The sequence below is a fragment of the Talpa occidentalis genome, unplaced genomic scaffold (genome assembly GCF_014898055.3).
Source record: "Talpa occidentalis isolate TD23 unplaced genomic scaffold, MPIMG_talOcc4v2.1 talOcc4.12, whole genome shotgun sequence".
Taxonomy (NCBI): Eukaryota; Metazoa; Chordata; class Mammalia; order Eulipotyphla; family Talpidae; genus Talpa; species Talpa occidentalis.
The window spans coordinates 47,511,338-47,528,199 of record NW_023601212.1 but is presented as its reverse complement, the minus strand read 5'-3'; the positions used below and the strand labels follow the sequence as shown (position 1 = coordinate 47,528,199).

Genomic DNA, 16,862 nt, shown 5'->3' with positions numbered 1-16,862 from the left:
ACAATGATGGGCCTCCCCTGGTGGCGCAGCGGTTGAGAGCTGGGCTGCAAGGCTGCCCGTAGCCTCTGCAGCGCCAGTTCGTTCCCCGGCCGCCGGCGAGGGTCCCCCCCCCACACACACACACAAAACCACAATGAGATACTATCACGCCCATTAATGAGTGTTGGTGAGCACAGAGAAAACTGGAGCCCTTGTGCACTGCTGGTGAGAACAGGAAAAGGGGTCACTTCAAGACATAAAACATAGAATGGCCATATAAGCCAGTTATTCCACTTTGAAGCACATACCCAAAAAATGAAAGCAGGGATCTGAACAGACATTTGCACCCCCATGTGCAGAGCAGCAGTGAAAATAGCCAAAAGATAGAAACAACCCAAGTGTCCACGAATGGATGAATGAATAATCCCCAAGTGGTCTGTCCCTACAACAGAGTGTTAGTCACCCTTAAAAATGAAATCCTAACATAGGCTACAGCATGGATGAACTTGGAGGACATTATGCTCGATGACATAAGGCATTACAAATGGCCAAGTACTGTGTGCTCCCACTCACATGAGGTCTCTAGAGGAGTGAAATCCACAGAGACTGAAAGCAGGATGGGGGGGCCAGAGGCTAGAGAGGGGAGGGAAGTGAGTTTAATGGGGACAGGGTTTCAGTTTGGGAAAATAAGAAAGTTTTGGAGGTGGAAGATGAGGATGGTTATACAACAACGAGAATGTGCTTAATGCCACTGAACTGTACACTTAAAAACGGTTAGGATAGAAAATTTTGCTATGTGTACAATACACATAATTTAAAAAGTTAAATATAAAATAAAATTAGCACTTCACTTCTGTGGGACCCCTACCGAAAATACACCACCTCAGCCCAACAGCAAGGAAATGTCAGGCAATCCACATGGAGGGGCTCGCTACAGAGTTCTCGGGAGAAAGGTCATGGACAACAAGGAAACCAAGCCCCAGTCCCCGACTGAAGCAGACCAGGGTCCAGATCCAGTGTGGGGCCCAGGCAGACCCCGGGTGCAGGTGGGGAGCTAAGAGGGGAAGCCCAAAGGCAGGCAGAACTGCGAACACCCCATGGTGGTTAGACCTTCCCCTTGGTCCGATGAGATGATCCCTGTGAGAGGCATGGGACTCTGTGCTGTCTGTAACATTTCCCTCAATCTAGAACTATCTCAAAAGAAAAAGTTAAAAGGAATGAATAGCCCCCAAATGAAACTGAACAGAGGACTGCTGAGCCACGTAGTAGGATCCTTCATGCCCAGAGCAGTAGCAGGAGAGTGCATGGGAAACCCGCCTTCGAGGCTGCCTGGCAGAGCTACTTGGTTTGGTGGGGCACACCATTTAGTCTGTGAGGGAAACTGAGGCGGAGGGGAGAGGCCTATTTGGGGAAGTCAGCAGGGAGGAGCCCAGTGGTCAGGTGGCTCTTGGGTACAAGTAGCCCCCAGAAGCCCTCTGCAACAGACCCTCAACTGCCTCCCTCCCGAATCTGCTGAGCCAGTGGGGCAGAAATTAGCATCACCTTGTCCACTTCAGGCAGAGAGAAGGCTATAGGCCCAAAAATCACTCACAGGGCTGACTCTGGTGATTTAGTGAGCCACTCCCATCCTAATTACATGCATCCAATGCCACCAGCCCAGGAGGAAAAAGGGAGCAGCCTTGATGTTCCAGGCACAAGAGCATCATAGATTCTGCCCTTCAGCCACCTGAGCACTCAGAAACCATCCTGATGCGAGAGGCTTTGGTTGGCAGTGCAGAAAGCTGCCATCTTCCCAAGGTACTGGCAGGGAGGACAGGTCTCCTCTGGCGCCCGCCTTAGAATCAGCCAGACACCCTACCTTCCTGGGCTGACACTTCCTCTTAGTGTTCCAGGCCAAGGACCAATTGCCTCCCGCCTGCCCTCCACACCAGGGAAGCTGGCTCAGATGCTCGGGGAGAAAGAACAACAAATGATTTCTTTTCCCACTTAAGAGAATCCCTACAACCCCAGTGGGTCAGAAGAGCAGTGAGCAAAAGCTCTCAGGGGATACAAGCCCCTAATGGGAGCCCGAGACACTGGACATGAGGAGAAACACCCAACTGCAAGACTGCAGTCAGAACAGCTGTCCATACACTTGAGTAACAAGGGAGAAGGTCTGTCCTCTGCTGCAAGACACACCCTCTGGACTGAGCGCAACACCAACCCACCCCTGCTATGGCGTGAAAACCCCCTGACCAGAGGGGTATCAGGATGGAGCCACAAAACAGGGGGCTCCCCAAGATCTTGCTTCTATCAAAGAAGTGCCTTCTTTTAGTACAGGGCCACCAAGGCACCAAGAGGAAGTCTTAAAATAAAACCCCTCACGCCAGAGAACCAATTCCCAATTCTCAGGTGAAAAAACTGCTACATCAGTAAATCCCATCTGTACTGAATGGGGCTCACCCCCACCAGCCTTTCCCAAGCTCATACCCTCTTTCTCTCCAAGGATGTTTGCTTCAATCGCACCAGATCCCTATAGTTCTGCCCGCCACACTCCCAACCTGTTCCCATGTGGTATCTAAAGGGGTCTGTGCTAAACCTACATCTCACATAGTTGCCCTACTCATAGCCGTCCTGGAGTATCACCACCCCAGAACCACACCTGATCCTTCTCCCCATCCTCAAGCTGGGCCAGGCCAGGCTCTCCCTGTTGACAGGTTTCAGCTTCCCATCCCCATGGCTCAGTCCAAATGTCACCTCCCAACCTGTTTCACTCTCATAGCTGGGACCTCCTGGATTTTCCCCTCAGGGCAGGACTACATGTGACTCATTCTGCACAGCACCGCAGGGCTGGCACTAAATTGATACACAGCAAACACAGACTGAAGGGTCAGTCCCTGCAATGGATAGCCCTGGGCCACGCCAGTGTTTCTCATACCCTCTCCCAGGGCACAAGCCACGCAGGCCCACAGGGATGTACAGTCCCTCCTTTAACACAACTGTGCATAGTCAATAAAGACTGCAAGTCTCTCCCTGAAGTTGTTCAGCAAAATTGGAGCCCCAGGAAGATCTTCCAGGTGCCATCAGACAGTGACAGGTGCCTGGCCTATGTCCCTGAATGAGAACGGGGCCACTCTCAGACCAGTAAATGGGGATCCTGACTATGTGGTGGAAAGTGGCTTCTCCTGGAAGCACCTGCATCTAGAAGATTTCAGAATGACTAGTCTACCTTCGGAGAGGTCACATTACAGCTCTGCTGAGTGTCTGTTGCCTGCCTGCCATCCATGGACCCCAGCCCACTAAGCACCATGTCACATGCCAGTGGAACTTAGTGGGAATGTATGTACAGGCCACAGGGACACCCCAGGTCTCACCCCCCAGGAAGAAGAAGGATGAGCCCAGCAGCACTGAATCACCCCCTATCCTGCCCTTTCCCTCCAAATGCATTTAAGAGGACCAAGGAGGCCCTGCTGCACTTGGTCTCCATTTGGCAAATAATAAATATTGATTCTCTGTGCGTCCTTTGCCCAAAAGGCACGCAGTACTTCCTTGTTTGTGCACCTGGACCCCCATATGGCCAAGGCAGGGCACCCATCTCTACCATGGGATTGCCTGGATGAGGTGCAGGAAGGAGGGGAGGGTCACTACCCTGCCAGAAACTGGCCATTCCAGTCCATACCTACAAGTGGATCAGGGCTCTCCCACCCTACACTGTCTCTCAACTCCCATTACAGCTGGAGAGCAACCCACTCGCCGGCCTGCCTCATGTCTCCCAACAAATCCTGTTGTTACAACCCCTCCACGCTCCAGTTGGTCTCTCTACGCAGGGTATAGGGACAGACAGGCAGGGTGTGCATGCATAGGGATGTGCCCTCCCCACCCCAAGTTCCACATTTGCTGCACACCCAGGAAGCTTTCCTGGATACCAGCAAGGTCAAGAACAATAATTTTGCTGGTAGAAAACCCACAGGATGGTGCCCACAACTATAGCCTTCAAGATGACACCAGTTCAAAGCAGGAAAGGTGGGTTCTCTGTCTGAGAAATGTGGGTGTGGCTGGAGAAACTCAGTCTCATCATAGAGAAACCAAAGCCTAGAGGGTTCCTGAGAGCAACAGAAGGTTGGTGCTTCTGTTTGAAATTGTTTTGGACATATCACAAGTGCTCACCTGGGGCTAAATGCCTCTTCCCAACAGGGATGCTATTCTGTGCCTCAGTTTCCCCACCTGCACTATGGAGACAACAACCCCCCACCCCCTTCTGAGAAGGATGAGCAATAAGACTGCAAGCAACAAGACTGAGCGTTGAGTAAGGGACACAGGTGGCAGGGCAGAAGCAGAAAATGACGGCGGAAAGGCCACACCAATCCTCACCTTGGGCCCCCAGGTGAGGCATCCAATGACAGATCTGGTCATCCCCAGGACCACCATGCCAAAGCTCTGTCTCAGTCCAGAAAGAGGGGATCTGGGGGATGCCACAAATGACCACAACCAGGGGCTTAAACAACATTTTATCCTCTCAGGGTTCTGGAATCAGAAGTTTGACATCAGTGTGTGTGACAGGGCCACAGTCCTTCCAGAGGCTCCAATGAAGGGTTCTTGGATCTTCCAGCTCCTGGGATCTCCAGGCATCCTTGGCTTGTGGCCACATCACACCAATTTCTACCTCTGTGTCACTTCACGTTCTCCCTGTGTGTGTGTCCTCTCCTTTCTTTAGAAGGATACCAACCATTAGATTTAGGATCGTCCTCCCATTTCAAGATCCTGACCCTAATTACATCTACAGACCTCTTTTCCAAATAATGGCATGGTTACAGATTCTAGAGGTCATAATGGGACTAACTCATTGTAGGGGCCCTCCTGCAACCTGCCAGGACATGTGTGACACATAGCCTGACGAGCACTGTGACCGCTGGGGCATCAAGAAGATGTTCACCCTAGCCTCTCACCAGAGCAACTCAGGGCACCCTGCATGCACTCGAGCATGCCGCGGTTGCAGATGGCACAAGACACTTGAAGCAGACGGCAGAGAGGCAGGCGGTGCCAAAGCCAGGCTTGAGGCCAGGACTGGGGGCGGCCTCTACACTCAGCTAACTGAAGCCACTGTACAATGAGCCTACCTCCCAAGCCCACTTCCCTCCAGCATGTACAGAGCCACCCTGGAGACACCCTAGGATGGCAGGGCCAGAAGAACCCTCCTTCAATCAGGACCAGTTGCTGTGGATCACTTTGTGTGCAGCTTTTCCTGGCCAGGTGCTGCTCCCCAGATGCTTGGTCATACACAGCCTCCTATCTTAAGCTCCTAATAAGTGAGGAACATGGCCTCTCCCTCCACCTCGCCACCCCCAACATGAGATCCACTCCCCATCTTGGAAGCTCTGCTGCAGAAACCTCAACAAAATCCTCAGACACCCCCAAAGGCACGCCCCACTCTCCAACCTGGACACAGCAGAAGCAGGCTCTCACCTTTCCTCTACTTCCCTCTCACCTCCACGCCATTCAACTCATAGCCACCTTTGTGGGATGTGAAGTGTCCTCAGATGGTAAATGAAGAGTTAGCCCTGACTGCTTCCTTAGTTTGCACCAAAGGGAAGGACGCGCTCACCCACACATGCAGGGAACGGGCACATCCACAGCAGCACAATTCACAACAGCCAAAAGGTAGAAACCACCCAAGTGTCCATGGAATGGACACAGCAGAATATTATTCACCCTTAAAAAGGAAGGAAGCATGGGTGGAGATGACACATAACAATGGAAATATATTTAATATCACTGAACTACACATTTAAAAATGGTTAAGATGATAAATTCTATGTGTTTTTTATATATATATATATATATATATTTTACAAGTTAAATAAGAGGGATGAAGCACTGATTTATGTTACAACATGGATGAACCTCAAAAACATGATGCTGAATAGAAGAAGTCAGATACAAAAGGCCACATTGTATGTGACCCGCTTATATGAAATGTCCAGAACAGGCAAATCCAGAAAGCAGATTAATGGCAGCTGGGGGCTGGTGGAGAAGAAGTGACTACACATGGGGATGGGGTGAAGGACCATTCTGGAACTAGACAGAAGTGGTAATTGTACAACACTGTGAACATGTAATGCCACTGAATTGGTCCCAATAATGGGCAGAATGAGGGCTTCCCTTGAGGCCTAGGGGGTTAATTCTCGGCGCTATGACCACTACGGCCTGAGTTTGATCCCCAGCCAGGAAGCTGACCCATATACGGCACAGCAGACCTCTCCTGTCTTGTCCACTGTTTCCCCTCAGCAGTGTATTTCAGTAAATCCACCTGTTCTGCTTCCCACTCTGTCTCTGGTGAATCCTCTCACCCCCCACACCTCTGGCCTACACCTCAGTTCTTGGGGGGAAAAAAATGGGTGGAATGAATGTATTGGGAATTCTAGCTCAAAAAAGCTGTTACATAAACTCATGATGCCACTTGCCTGCCACAGCAAACCTGGCCAGCAACCCCTGTCCTAGACAACCCCACAAAAAACAGGTGAAATCCAGGCCTGCCAAGCCTCTCGTCTCAGTCTCTCAACATGCCAACCTTTAAACATGTCCCCAACCTGTCCTCAACCTCATCGATCCCTTTTCACCTTGGCACTGCACCTGTCCAGTCCTCACCTGAACTCTCTGTTGGATTTCAGGAGATGATGGATGCAGCACACCATCCAGGTGTCAGTTCCACAACCCAGGCAGTCCTAACATATCACTCTGCTTGTTCTGAGAGCATCTGTCTCACTCATTTGCAGCCACCCTCTTTGTCTGGTGACTTGAAAATCATCTCCCTGAAGTCACAGTCCACCACCTAACTGACCTAGCCCTTTGGTGCTTCCCTCAAGAGGAGATGATGGCATGGATGTCCTCATTGGGCTTGTTGATGGAGTACCACGCTGTGTCCATAACCACCAATGAACAAGGGTGGTCATAAGGTCCTACAGAACTCACCAAAGAGGGACAGGTACACACAGTACCACAATTCCACCTGCTCAAAGGTGGAGGTGAAACCCTGGTATCCACCATGGGAAAGGCACTTAGGAAAGCTGTAGCCACAGAGGGAAGGGAGAGGGGTTCTTTTTTTTTAAGATTTACTTATTTATTTGTAGAAGAACTGGGGCATAGGCCAGAGGTGCAGGGGGTAAGGGGATTCACCAGAGACAGAGTGGGGAGCAGAGCAGGCAGGACTACTGAAATTCAGTAATAAGGAGAGCAGCAGGCGAGACAGGAGAGATCTGCTGCACCATATGTGAGTTAGCTCCCTGGCCGGGGATCGAACTCAGGCCATGGTGGTGAGAGCGCTGAGGCTCAACCCCTACACCACCCAGGAGGCCCAGGGGAGGGTTCTTTAGGTAGGCTCCCTCCTCACTCAGGCACTGCAGGGTGCCACTCACCACCTATAATGACTGAACAAGCTAGCCCTCACCTGGTTTCAGGTGCTAGAAAGCCATTCACTTGCCCAAGGTGGCATGGCCACACAAGTGGGTGGAAAGTTGTGACCTCCATCTGCCCAGGTGCAAAGCTTACACCCTACCCACTAAATGTTTCCTCCAAACTGAAGGCTTCTCAGCTTCAACACTGCCTACATCCAGAACTGGATCATCTCTGGAGTGGGTTTGTCCAAGCACTCACTTGGTACTCAGTAGTGCCCCAGTCTCTACCCATTTTATGCCAGTAGTACCTTCTCTGAGTTGAAACAACCAAAAATCTCCAGTCAATGCTAGATGTCCTGAGAAGGCAGCAGAATCACCCCAGGTGAGAACACTGTTTTGTCTCTCAAATCCAGCATAAGTTCATTGTTACCCAGTTCCCACCCCTATCCACCTCCCCCATGTAAAGAAAACAGCAGTAGAAGAATGGGCAATGGTAACCAATGCTTTCAGAATTGCTACCTGGCAATTCTTAAAAATCTTTTCTAAATTCATCAAAGAATGGATGGATGAACAAACATGATGCATTCACATGGTGGAATATTACTTGGCCATAAAAAAGATGAAGTCCTGACACACGCAATGTGGATAAAACATGATGCTGAATGAGAGAAGCAAGACACAAAAGACCATATAGTGTATGATCCACTTACACAAAATGTCCAGAATAGATAAATCCATTGACAGAAAACAAATTATTGATTGTCAGAGGTAGGGGAGGAAGACAGCAGTGACTGCTCATGGTAACAGAGTTTCTCTTGGGGTGATGGAATGTTCTGGAACTAGACAGTGGTGGTGGTGCACAACTCCATAAATATACTAAAAACCACTGGATTGTACACTTTAAACAAGAGAATTATATGGTATGTGAACTATATCTCAATAAATCTATTATTTCAAAGAAATCTTTTTAACAATATCTATTTCCAACCCCAACATAGAAACCAGACCTCCAATCATGAAGACAGTCATGAACCTCCTGTGACCCCTATCTTTCATCAGGTCACATACAGTTAACGCCTACTCTACGCTAGCACACACTACATGCCAGAGGCAAGAGGAAGCAACACCCCTGCCTTCAGAAGCCCTAATTTATGAGGGACACTCAAGTTGCATGGTTTCATTCATTTATTTCCACATTCATTCACCAACCATCTCTTCCACTATTTCTTGAGCAGGGATGGACAGCACCTGGTCAACAGTGAGCATCTGACTGATATGTGCTGAATAAATACACTGAAAATGAAGATACACTTTAGTTCCTAAGGTCACAATTTTGCAACAAACAAGCAACTGATTAGAAATAATATCACTCAAAAATTCCACCTATGGCATCAGAGTCTGATGTGGTCAGCCTGGAATGGTCAGATGAGAGGCCACATTCAGAAACCAGTGGTGTGGGGTCTGCAGCCCCTATCCAATCCTCCAGTAACAATCCAATCCAGTGGCATCAGGGTACAGGGTAAGGGTCCCCTCAGTGGCAGGAATGCCACAGTGGTTTAAATACCTGTGCAAATCATGACCTCCCTGACCACTGGAAGGGCGTGGCGGACATGGTAGACATGAGGGCCTGAGGATACTCAGGCCCCAGAAGCTTGGTACCCACCACAGTACGGTAGCCAGAGGACTAGGGCAGGTAGAAGAATTAGGCTTTCGACCCTGGTCCAGAGCCAGTCCCACACCACAGCAGCTCCCCAGGTGAAGTGAGCAGGTGACCCAGCTTGCCCCTGCATGGCAAATGCACCAGCCCCCTGAGGAAGGACAGGTCATCCACCTTTGCCCAAAAGGGCCAGGGTCCCATGTGTAGCCAGCTGTCCCTGTCCTGGTGGGTGGAACCATATGGGCCGCCTAGGAAAGGGGCAGCGGTGTTCACTCCAAGCCCCGAGTTGTGTATAACCTGCCTTTCTGACCCAGCAGGTTCCCACAGGCTAGTGTCCACAGGTTACCTTCCCCTCAGAAGTCCAAAAAGGAGATAGCTGTACCACTTCAGGTCCGCAAGTAGGGACACCTGTCCATCCCCCACCATCCAAGGAGTAAGGGCACAGGTGAAAGTGATGAGTCCCTGTCCTGTCAGGCAGCAGTGATGTGCAGTCACCTGTCCTCCTCGGGTAGCAAGGGTGTGGGGGGGCACCTATCCCCTCTTCCCAGGTAACAGTGATGCTTACAAGCAGTGCCCAGTTCATACACTTCAGTGTCACACTGTCTCCTAAATAAAGTGAAGTGGGGGCATTGTCCCCTCCAGGTAATAATGATGTAATAGCACCTACCCCCTCCCAGTAGTGATGATGTGGGGGCACCTGTTCCCTCCAGATATGTGTGGAAACACCTGTCCTTCATCAGGTAACTGTGATGTAATGGCACCTGTCCCCTACAGGTAGTAATGATGTAGTACCACCTGTTCCCTCCAGGTAGGATGATGTGGGAACACTTGTCTCCTCCAGATATAAATGATGTGGTAGTACCTGTCCCCTCTAGTATTGTAAGAACACCTCTCCACTCCAGATAGGTATGATACAGTGATACCTGTCCCCTCCAGGTAAGGATAATGTGTTGTGGCAAGGCACCTGTTCTCTCCAGATAGGGATGTTGGGGTGGCAGCTGTCCCCTCCAGGTATGGATGATGTGGGCACCTTTATGCCCTGCAGATGAATGCTACGGGGTGGCGTCCCCTGCAGGTCTCCGTGATGGAGTGGGGCATGTCGTGTCCCCTCCAGGTATGGCTGATGGAGGCACCTGTCCCCTCCACACGGGTGATGGGGACACCCGTCCCCTTCAGGTAGGATGACGTGGGGCACCTGTCCGCTCCAGGTAGGGATGCTGCGCGGGCACCTGTCCCCGACAGGTAGGGATGACATAGGCCACCTGTCCCCTCCAAGTAGGATGATGCGGGCACCTGTCCCCCTCCAGGGAGCGGCCGCCGCGGGGACTGTCCCGCCCACGAGCCGGGGCCGCGCACACCTGCCCGGCCGCGCCCCGCCCCGCCCCGCCCCGCCCCGCCCCGCCCCCGCCGCGCGCCCCCTCCCCGCCCCTGCTCCCGCGCGGGGTCGCCGCGCAGCCCCTTACCCGCGCGGCCCGCGTCAGGCTTAAGTCCTTCATGACCTCCTCGAAGGCCGCCGTCTCCTCCGCCTGCTTTTGGTTGTGCAGCGCGATCTTCTCGCTGAATTTCCGCGGATTGTTCGAAGTCGCCATCTTCTCGCCGCCGCCGCCGCCGCCGCCGCCGCCGCCGCCGCCGCCGCCTCCTCCTCCTCCACTCCTCGCCCCCTCCACTGCGATACCACCGCGCAGGCGCCAGCCGGGCCCGCGGGCGGAGGCTAGGGCGCAGGCGCCACGGCAAGCGTGAGCGTGGCGCAGGCGCACAGAAGTAGCGCTCCGCGCGGGGGCGACAGCGCACGCGCGCGCCCGGGTGGCGCCCGTAGCCCGCTGAGGTGTGGCGAGTACTCCGACGCAGGCGCAGTGAGCTGTCTCCTGGTGCGTTGGACAGCAGCCGCCAAGCTGACCGGCAAGGTCCGTGAACAGACTGGGGTCGTGGAGCTCCAGGAACCTATGATATGTTACCTCCAACTAGCAGTGATGTGGTGGCACCTCTCCCCCTCTCCAAGTAACGATGGTGTGGGGACACCGGACAGCTGGAAACAACTGGATCCAAACTCTCCCATTTCACAAACATGGGGCCAGCACCCTCTCCCAAGAACAGGTAGCGACCGGAGGCTGAGCTTGGGCTCAGACCAAGAGTTCCAAGACCAATTCAGAGTGTTGCTCATTCCTGCATTCATTTATTCAACTAGTATTCGGTATGAGCAAGCAGAAGTGGACCCTGTACTCGTGGGGTGCAGTCGGAGAGGACATAGCAAATAACCAAGAACGTTTCAGATGGAGATTAAAGTGATTTATAAAATAAAACTAGAGATAGGCTAGAAGAAGGGAGGGAGTCTCCTGCAACAACCATGGCTAGGGAAGGGGGAAACATTTGAGCTGAGACCTGAACCTTGTTAAGTAGCCCCCAACCTATGTAATTTGAGGGCATGATCTTTAACACCTCTTTCCTTGTCTTCGCACATTTGACCACTTTCTATTTCTGGATCCTTCAGTCAAAAGAACCAGGAATACAGCATTTCATCCTCCTCTTTGCCAACAATTTGGCTTTGCCATGGCGTTAAAAAAAAGGTCCAGAAATCCCAGCCTGACCTGCATATTCTCTCCAGTGGTGGAAGCTGATCCAGGGAAGCAAGAGGGGTTCGGACAACTAGCTGTCCTTCCACAAGCAGAAGGACTCCCAACATCAATATAAAGGTTTGTATTTGGGACACCCCTGTAATTTGAAGTCATGGTTGGGGAGTGGAGAGGCAGCCTAGGGAATGTGAGGCATTTATAACTGCACGCACACACTTCTTCCTAGGATGAGGAGTGACTTGAGGGGACCCTGGTGGAGATCACAGGGTGACACCCATTTTCTAAGCATGCTTTTATTCACACTTTACAAACAGTTCAATGAAATATCCATATTATTTATTTATATGTGGGTATACATATAATATATAGATTTTTTGAAGATTTATTTATGCATAGAAGAACTGGGGTATAGACCAGAGGTGCGAGGATTCACCAGAGACAGAGTGGGGAACAGAACAGGCAGATCTACTGAAATACACTGCTGAGGAGAGCAATGGGTGAGACAGGAGAGGTCTGCTGTGCCATGTGTATATCTCCCTGACTGGGGATCAAACTCGTGCTGCAGTGGCTGCCGATAGTTTCATAGTGCTGAGAGTTAATCCCTTGCACCACCAGGGCGGCCCTATATATTCATAGATTTTATTTATTTTATTTTTTTACTTTTTTTTAAGATTTATTTATTTATTTATACATGCACTGGGTACAGTCAGAAGCGCGGGAGGGTGAGAGAATTCACCAGAGCCAGAGCGGGGAGCAGAGCAGGCAGAAAGACCAAAGTACACTACTGAGGGGAGCAGCGGGCGGCAGGAGAGGTCTGCACGCCATGTGGGACCCTCCTCCGGTGGCCGGGGAGCAGCTGGGGATCGAACCGGAGCTGCAGAGGCTGCAGGCAGCTTTGCAACCCAGCGCTCAACCGCTGCGCCACGGGGGAGGCCCATATTCATAGATTTTAAATTGGAGTGTTCAAGGTACTGTCCCTTCCTGTTCAGACGGTTATCAGCACTTCCATGAACTTCTAACCTTTTTGCCTAACAAGGATATTTTCTTCCTTTTTGATGTCAACGATCACTGCCCTTCAGGGAAGACTATTTCTGACTTCAGTGACTTGTATGTAGGACTGACTTCACCACTCCCTCTCCCTAAAAGCAGAGATTTGTTGTATCAGCTTCTGGATCCAACCATGTGTAAAGTCAGAACCCTGCCTTTTCAGTTATATGAGCAAGTAACTTACTTTCTTTCTTGCTGAAGTCGATTTGAAGTAAATATTCTTTCCCTATCACTGACACTGCAGCTTCTAGGAGTCAAGTGTGGGACTAAGTGTTCTACATAGGTGGCTTCCAGACCCCACCACTGTCTTGGGACTTCACAGAGGAAGCAGAGACAGAGCAGGGATGGCAGCTGCCTATAGCAAGTGAAGTGCTGAAAGTAGGACTAGAACTCAGCCCCAACAGCGGAGTTTGGCTTCCTTCTCTGTACTGGATTTTGTAAGGTTTAAATGAGATTAATATGTCAAGTGCCTGGCTCATAGTGCTCAAAAAATTCCGGATACACTGTTCACTTCCATTGCCTGCACTAAGCAGCTTTCTGGGCACAGAAAGATGGAAGAGGCAGATTTTCAGGGTAGCAGGAATTCTGAGGTCACAGAACAGGCCATGTGCACAGGACAGAGAGAAGTGACCTGCCCTACTCACCCCATTCACCCCCACCCTGCTGTAACTCAATCTGTCCTAAACCCTGGTGATGAGTCAGAGGAAGCTGCCAGCCTGCTTATTGTGCAATGGCCGGATGGTGACCCAAGCCCTCCTCCCACTCCACTGACCCCCCAGTTCCAAGGAGACCGAGGCCAAAGCATCTGGCTACCCGGTCAGAACCCAGCCCTGATGTTTACATTTTCCTTCTTCATCAAAGGACGCTGCTGCCACCCAGTGTGGCCGAGACAGGGCTTCTCTGAGTAGCCATGGTCTTTGTAAACGAGAGTGGACCATTCATTTAGGAATGAACTCCCCCTTTCCCTTGTGGCCCCCACCATCCTTAACCTGTCCCTTGCCAGACACTCTGGCCTTCTTACTGATATACCTATGGATCTTTGTATGTGCCACTGCCTCCGCCTAGACTCATCTGTCAGGTCTCTCCTCTGAGACCCTCACTGAGGACCCTATATAAAGTGCACTGTGTGTCCTTCAATGTGGAAACATCCTGCTCTCTGAAGGCAGTTGTTACCAGGGACCAGTCTGCTCCCCTATAGACTGAGTTGAGTATGTTTACACTTCTCAAACACTAGGGGCTGAGTTCCCTGTCTGACACAGGAAAGACAGACATAGAGGCCTCCCTGGTGGCACAAGGGGTTAAGATGCAACCTATGAAGCTATCTGCAGCCACTGCAGCACGAGTTCAATCCCCGGCCAGGGAGCTACCCACATGGTGCAGCAGACTGCTCCTGACTCGCCCGTTGCTCCCCTCAGCAGTGTATTTCAGTGAATCTGCCTGGTCTGTTTCCCACTCTGTCTCTGGTGAATCCTCTCACCCGCCCCCCCCCCACACACACACCTCTGGCCTGTACCCCAGTTCTTATATGCATAAATAAATAAATATTTTAAAAACCCTACCACAAATGTCCCCTCATCCAGAGTCCCTCCTGCCCCTGATGGAGAGCTGTTCCGCACTCTGGACTCACTCAGTACTAGGTCCTTCTGCAGCTAGCCCTGACCTGAAAGGGCTGGGAGTATCTACTTGATGAATACCTTCACTTTAGTAACACAGCGAATCCAAGTATGAGCTAAGAGGTGAGTTCTTATAAGCCACATTCTGCTGCCTCCAGATACAGTTTTATCTCCTCTGCTCATAGCTCTGCCTGCCTCCCAGTGTTCCCTGGTGGCTGCCCAACACCATCTTCTACCCCTACCCTTCCTCCCTTTCTCATATTCTCCAGTCTTGCTGCACCTATACCAGGTCCTTAGCACAAGACTGTTCTCCCCTGCATCCAGGTAACAGCACTCCAATGTAAAGCTAAATATAAGCTAAAAACCTAAACTCTGGGAGCTCCCTGGTGGCACAAGGGTTAAAATCTCAGCGCTACCAAGCTATCCCCGGCCAGGGAGCTGACCCACATGATGCAGCCAACCTCTTCCTGTCAATACCTGCTGCTCCCCTCAGCAGTGTATTTCAGTAGATTCACCTGTTCTGCTCCCCCCTCTGTCCCTGGTGAATCCTCTCACCCCCGCACCTCTGGTCTACACCCCAGTTCTTGTATGCATAAATAAATAAAATAAATTTTTAAATAAATTAAAAAAACCTAAGCTCTGAGAGTTTCTGCATGGCCCAGCCCTTGCTGATTCTCCAGCTGTGTGGCAAAAAAAGTGACTTTATGTCTCTGAGCCTTGCTGTCTGCCTATGTTAAATGTGAATGGTGGTGCTCCTCATAACAAGCTCTTGGGAAGATTAAATAGACTGCATGTGAAGCACTTAGCTCAGCACCTGCTTCCTCCCAAGCACTCAATAGCTGTCAGGGAAACAATCCTAAGTTGAGATACTCATTTTTATGCCTGCTTTTCTGTACCACCTTATATGGCATTCTAACCCATCAGGGGTATCACATGGAGGTGAATTGGGGCCATCAGAATGGGGAGAAAAGGAAAAACTATTCATGGTCAGTTCTTGAATTCCACACCGGCCCCTCATGAGACCATCTTCAAAGGAGAGCCAGAGCCAGTTTTGATTATGCCGTGAAAGAGGAGCGCCTGCCGCAGTCCGAAGCCTCAGATGTGCTCACTCCTTCTGATTGAACTGGAAGATGTTAGACAGGGACCCAGGCTGTGCCTCCCCTACCCTGGGCTGAGTGTGGGGTGGAGGGCTGACCTACCATGAAGGGTAGGCTGCAAGAGCAAGAGGTTGGAACAGAGAGTGGAGGGCCCTGGGGTAGAGGTGTGCCGGGGGAGGATGGCAGTGTAGGGGCAGAGCTTATTCCTCCCTCCAAGCATTGTGCTGAGGGGACACCTGGCGCAGGACTCCTGAGGACACCACAGGGCCTTACCACTCTGCTGTGCTCCAGCTGACCTTCCACATGCAGACCCCCTCTCCACTGTCCAAAAGCCCAGGATATATACAGCCCAATTTTTGCGACAAAAATAAGAGGAAGATTGCTGACCTCCAGGGGGCAGTGGCTGCAGGAGAAGTCAAGCGGGCATTTTCCTTTGGTGATCCAGCATCCAGGTGCCCATCCAAGTGTAGAAAGTTCCTCCATGGAAAGTCACTGACAACAGAGGCCCCAAAGTCAACAGTGTACTGGATCAAATTACAGGCCTTGGTCTCCCTTTTATGCCCATGTCCAAACCCTCCCCCACACTGTTCTACAGCTCTTCTTTCCTAAGGTAGAGGTTATGTCCCCAGCCCTGAGGTTTGGTGATTTCCTTTGGCCAAGAGCATATGGGCAGAAGTGACAGTGTATGAGTTACAAATCTGGACCTTGGGAGGCCTTGGTGACTCCATGTGTCCCCTGCACTCTTGTAGAGAATGCTGCTGATCTGAGGGGTGCTGTAGATGGTTGAAGCAGAGATGCTGGGCCACTCCACAGCCTGGCACCCAGGAGCAGAGCTGACCAGCTGAGGGCACTTCCCAGCTGAGTCACAGACATGGGAAAAATAAACATTTGTTGAGTGCCATAGAGGCTATAGGGTTGTCTGTGACACAGAAGCAGTAGCTGTTGATGAACACACTCACATGCTCACTTCTACATCCCAGGCAGAGGGCTCTGACACAAGACACAGATTGGGCCAACAAAGTGTTTCCACCCAGCGACAAGTGGTGTGAAGAGAAAGGGTATCAGGGCAGGAGTGTCTGGTCTACAGGGGCAGCCAGGGTTGAATGCCAAGGGCAGATTTTGGTGCTAACTGAGGTGGGAGGTATCCGGATTCAGGTGGCGGTAGAAGCGACCCCACTGCCAGTTCCCTGGTGAGATTTCAGTTGAGGGTCTCTAGCTGTCTCGCCCCCTTGACTCCTGTTTTTGCATCCTGTTTCTCCAGCTTTCCTGCCACTTCTGCAACCAACCAACCAAAAAGCCTTCCCCCTGTACAATTTGGCTATTTAAAGTGGCCAGTCAGTTTCTGTTGCTTGCAAATAAAAACCCTGACTTACATCACATGGGGAAGTCCCAGCATCTATTACATTTATAATTTTGGAACTGTTTGGGTTACAGTATCCGAACATCTGCCCACTGATATCTTTTTTCTTTAAAGATTTATTTATTTATGCATATAAGAGCTGGGGTACAGGCCAGAGCTGTGGGGGGTG

General features: G+C 51.1%; 1 protein-coding gene and 1 long non-coding RNA gene across 4 annotated transcripts in view; one reads left to right on the top strand and one right to left on the bottom strand.

Moving 5' to 3' along the window:
* CRTC1 (CREB regulated transcription coactivator 1) overlaps positions 1-10,599 on the bottom strand; it is a 60,698-nt gene extending 50,099 nt beyond the window's left edge. For all 3 annotated transcript variants that reach the window (XM_054693388.1, XM_037506204.2, XM_054693387.1), the window contains exon 1: positions 10,470-10,599. In XM_054693388.1, coding sequence (XP_054549363.1) covers positions 10,470-10,595 — 126 coding nt within the window. In that variant the 5' untranslated portion in view covers positions 10,596-10,599. The remainder of the gene's footprint in view (positions 1-10,469) is intronic.
* Positions 10,600-10,841: 242 nt separating this feature from the next.
* Positions 10,842-16,259, top strand: LOC119241136 (uncharacterized). Its single transcript, XR_005124249.2, has 3 exons — positions 10,842-11,100; positions 11,495-11,696; positions 16,083-16,259. It is a non-coding gene; the product is annotated as an uncharacterized LOC119241136 (long non-coding RNA).
* Positions 16,260-16,862: the final 603 nt, after the last annotated feature.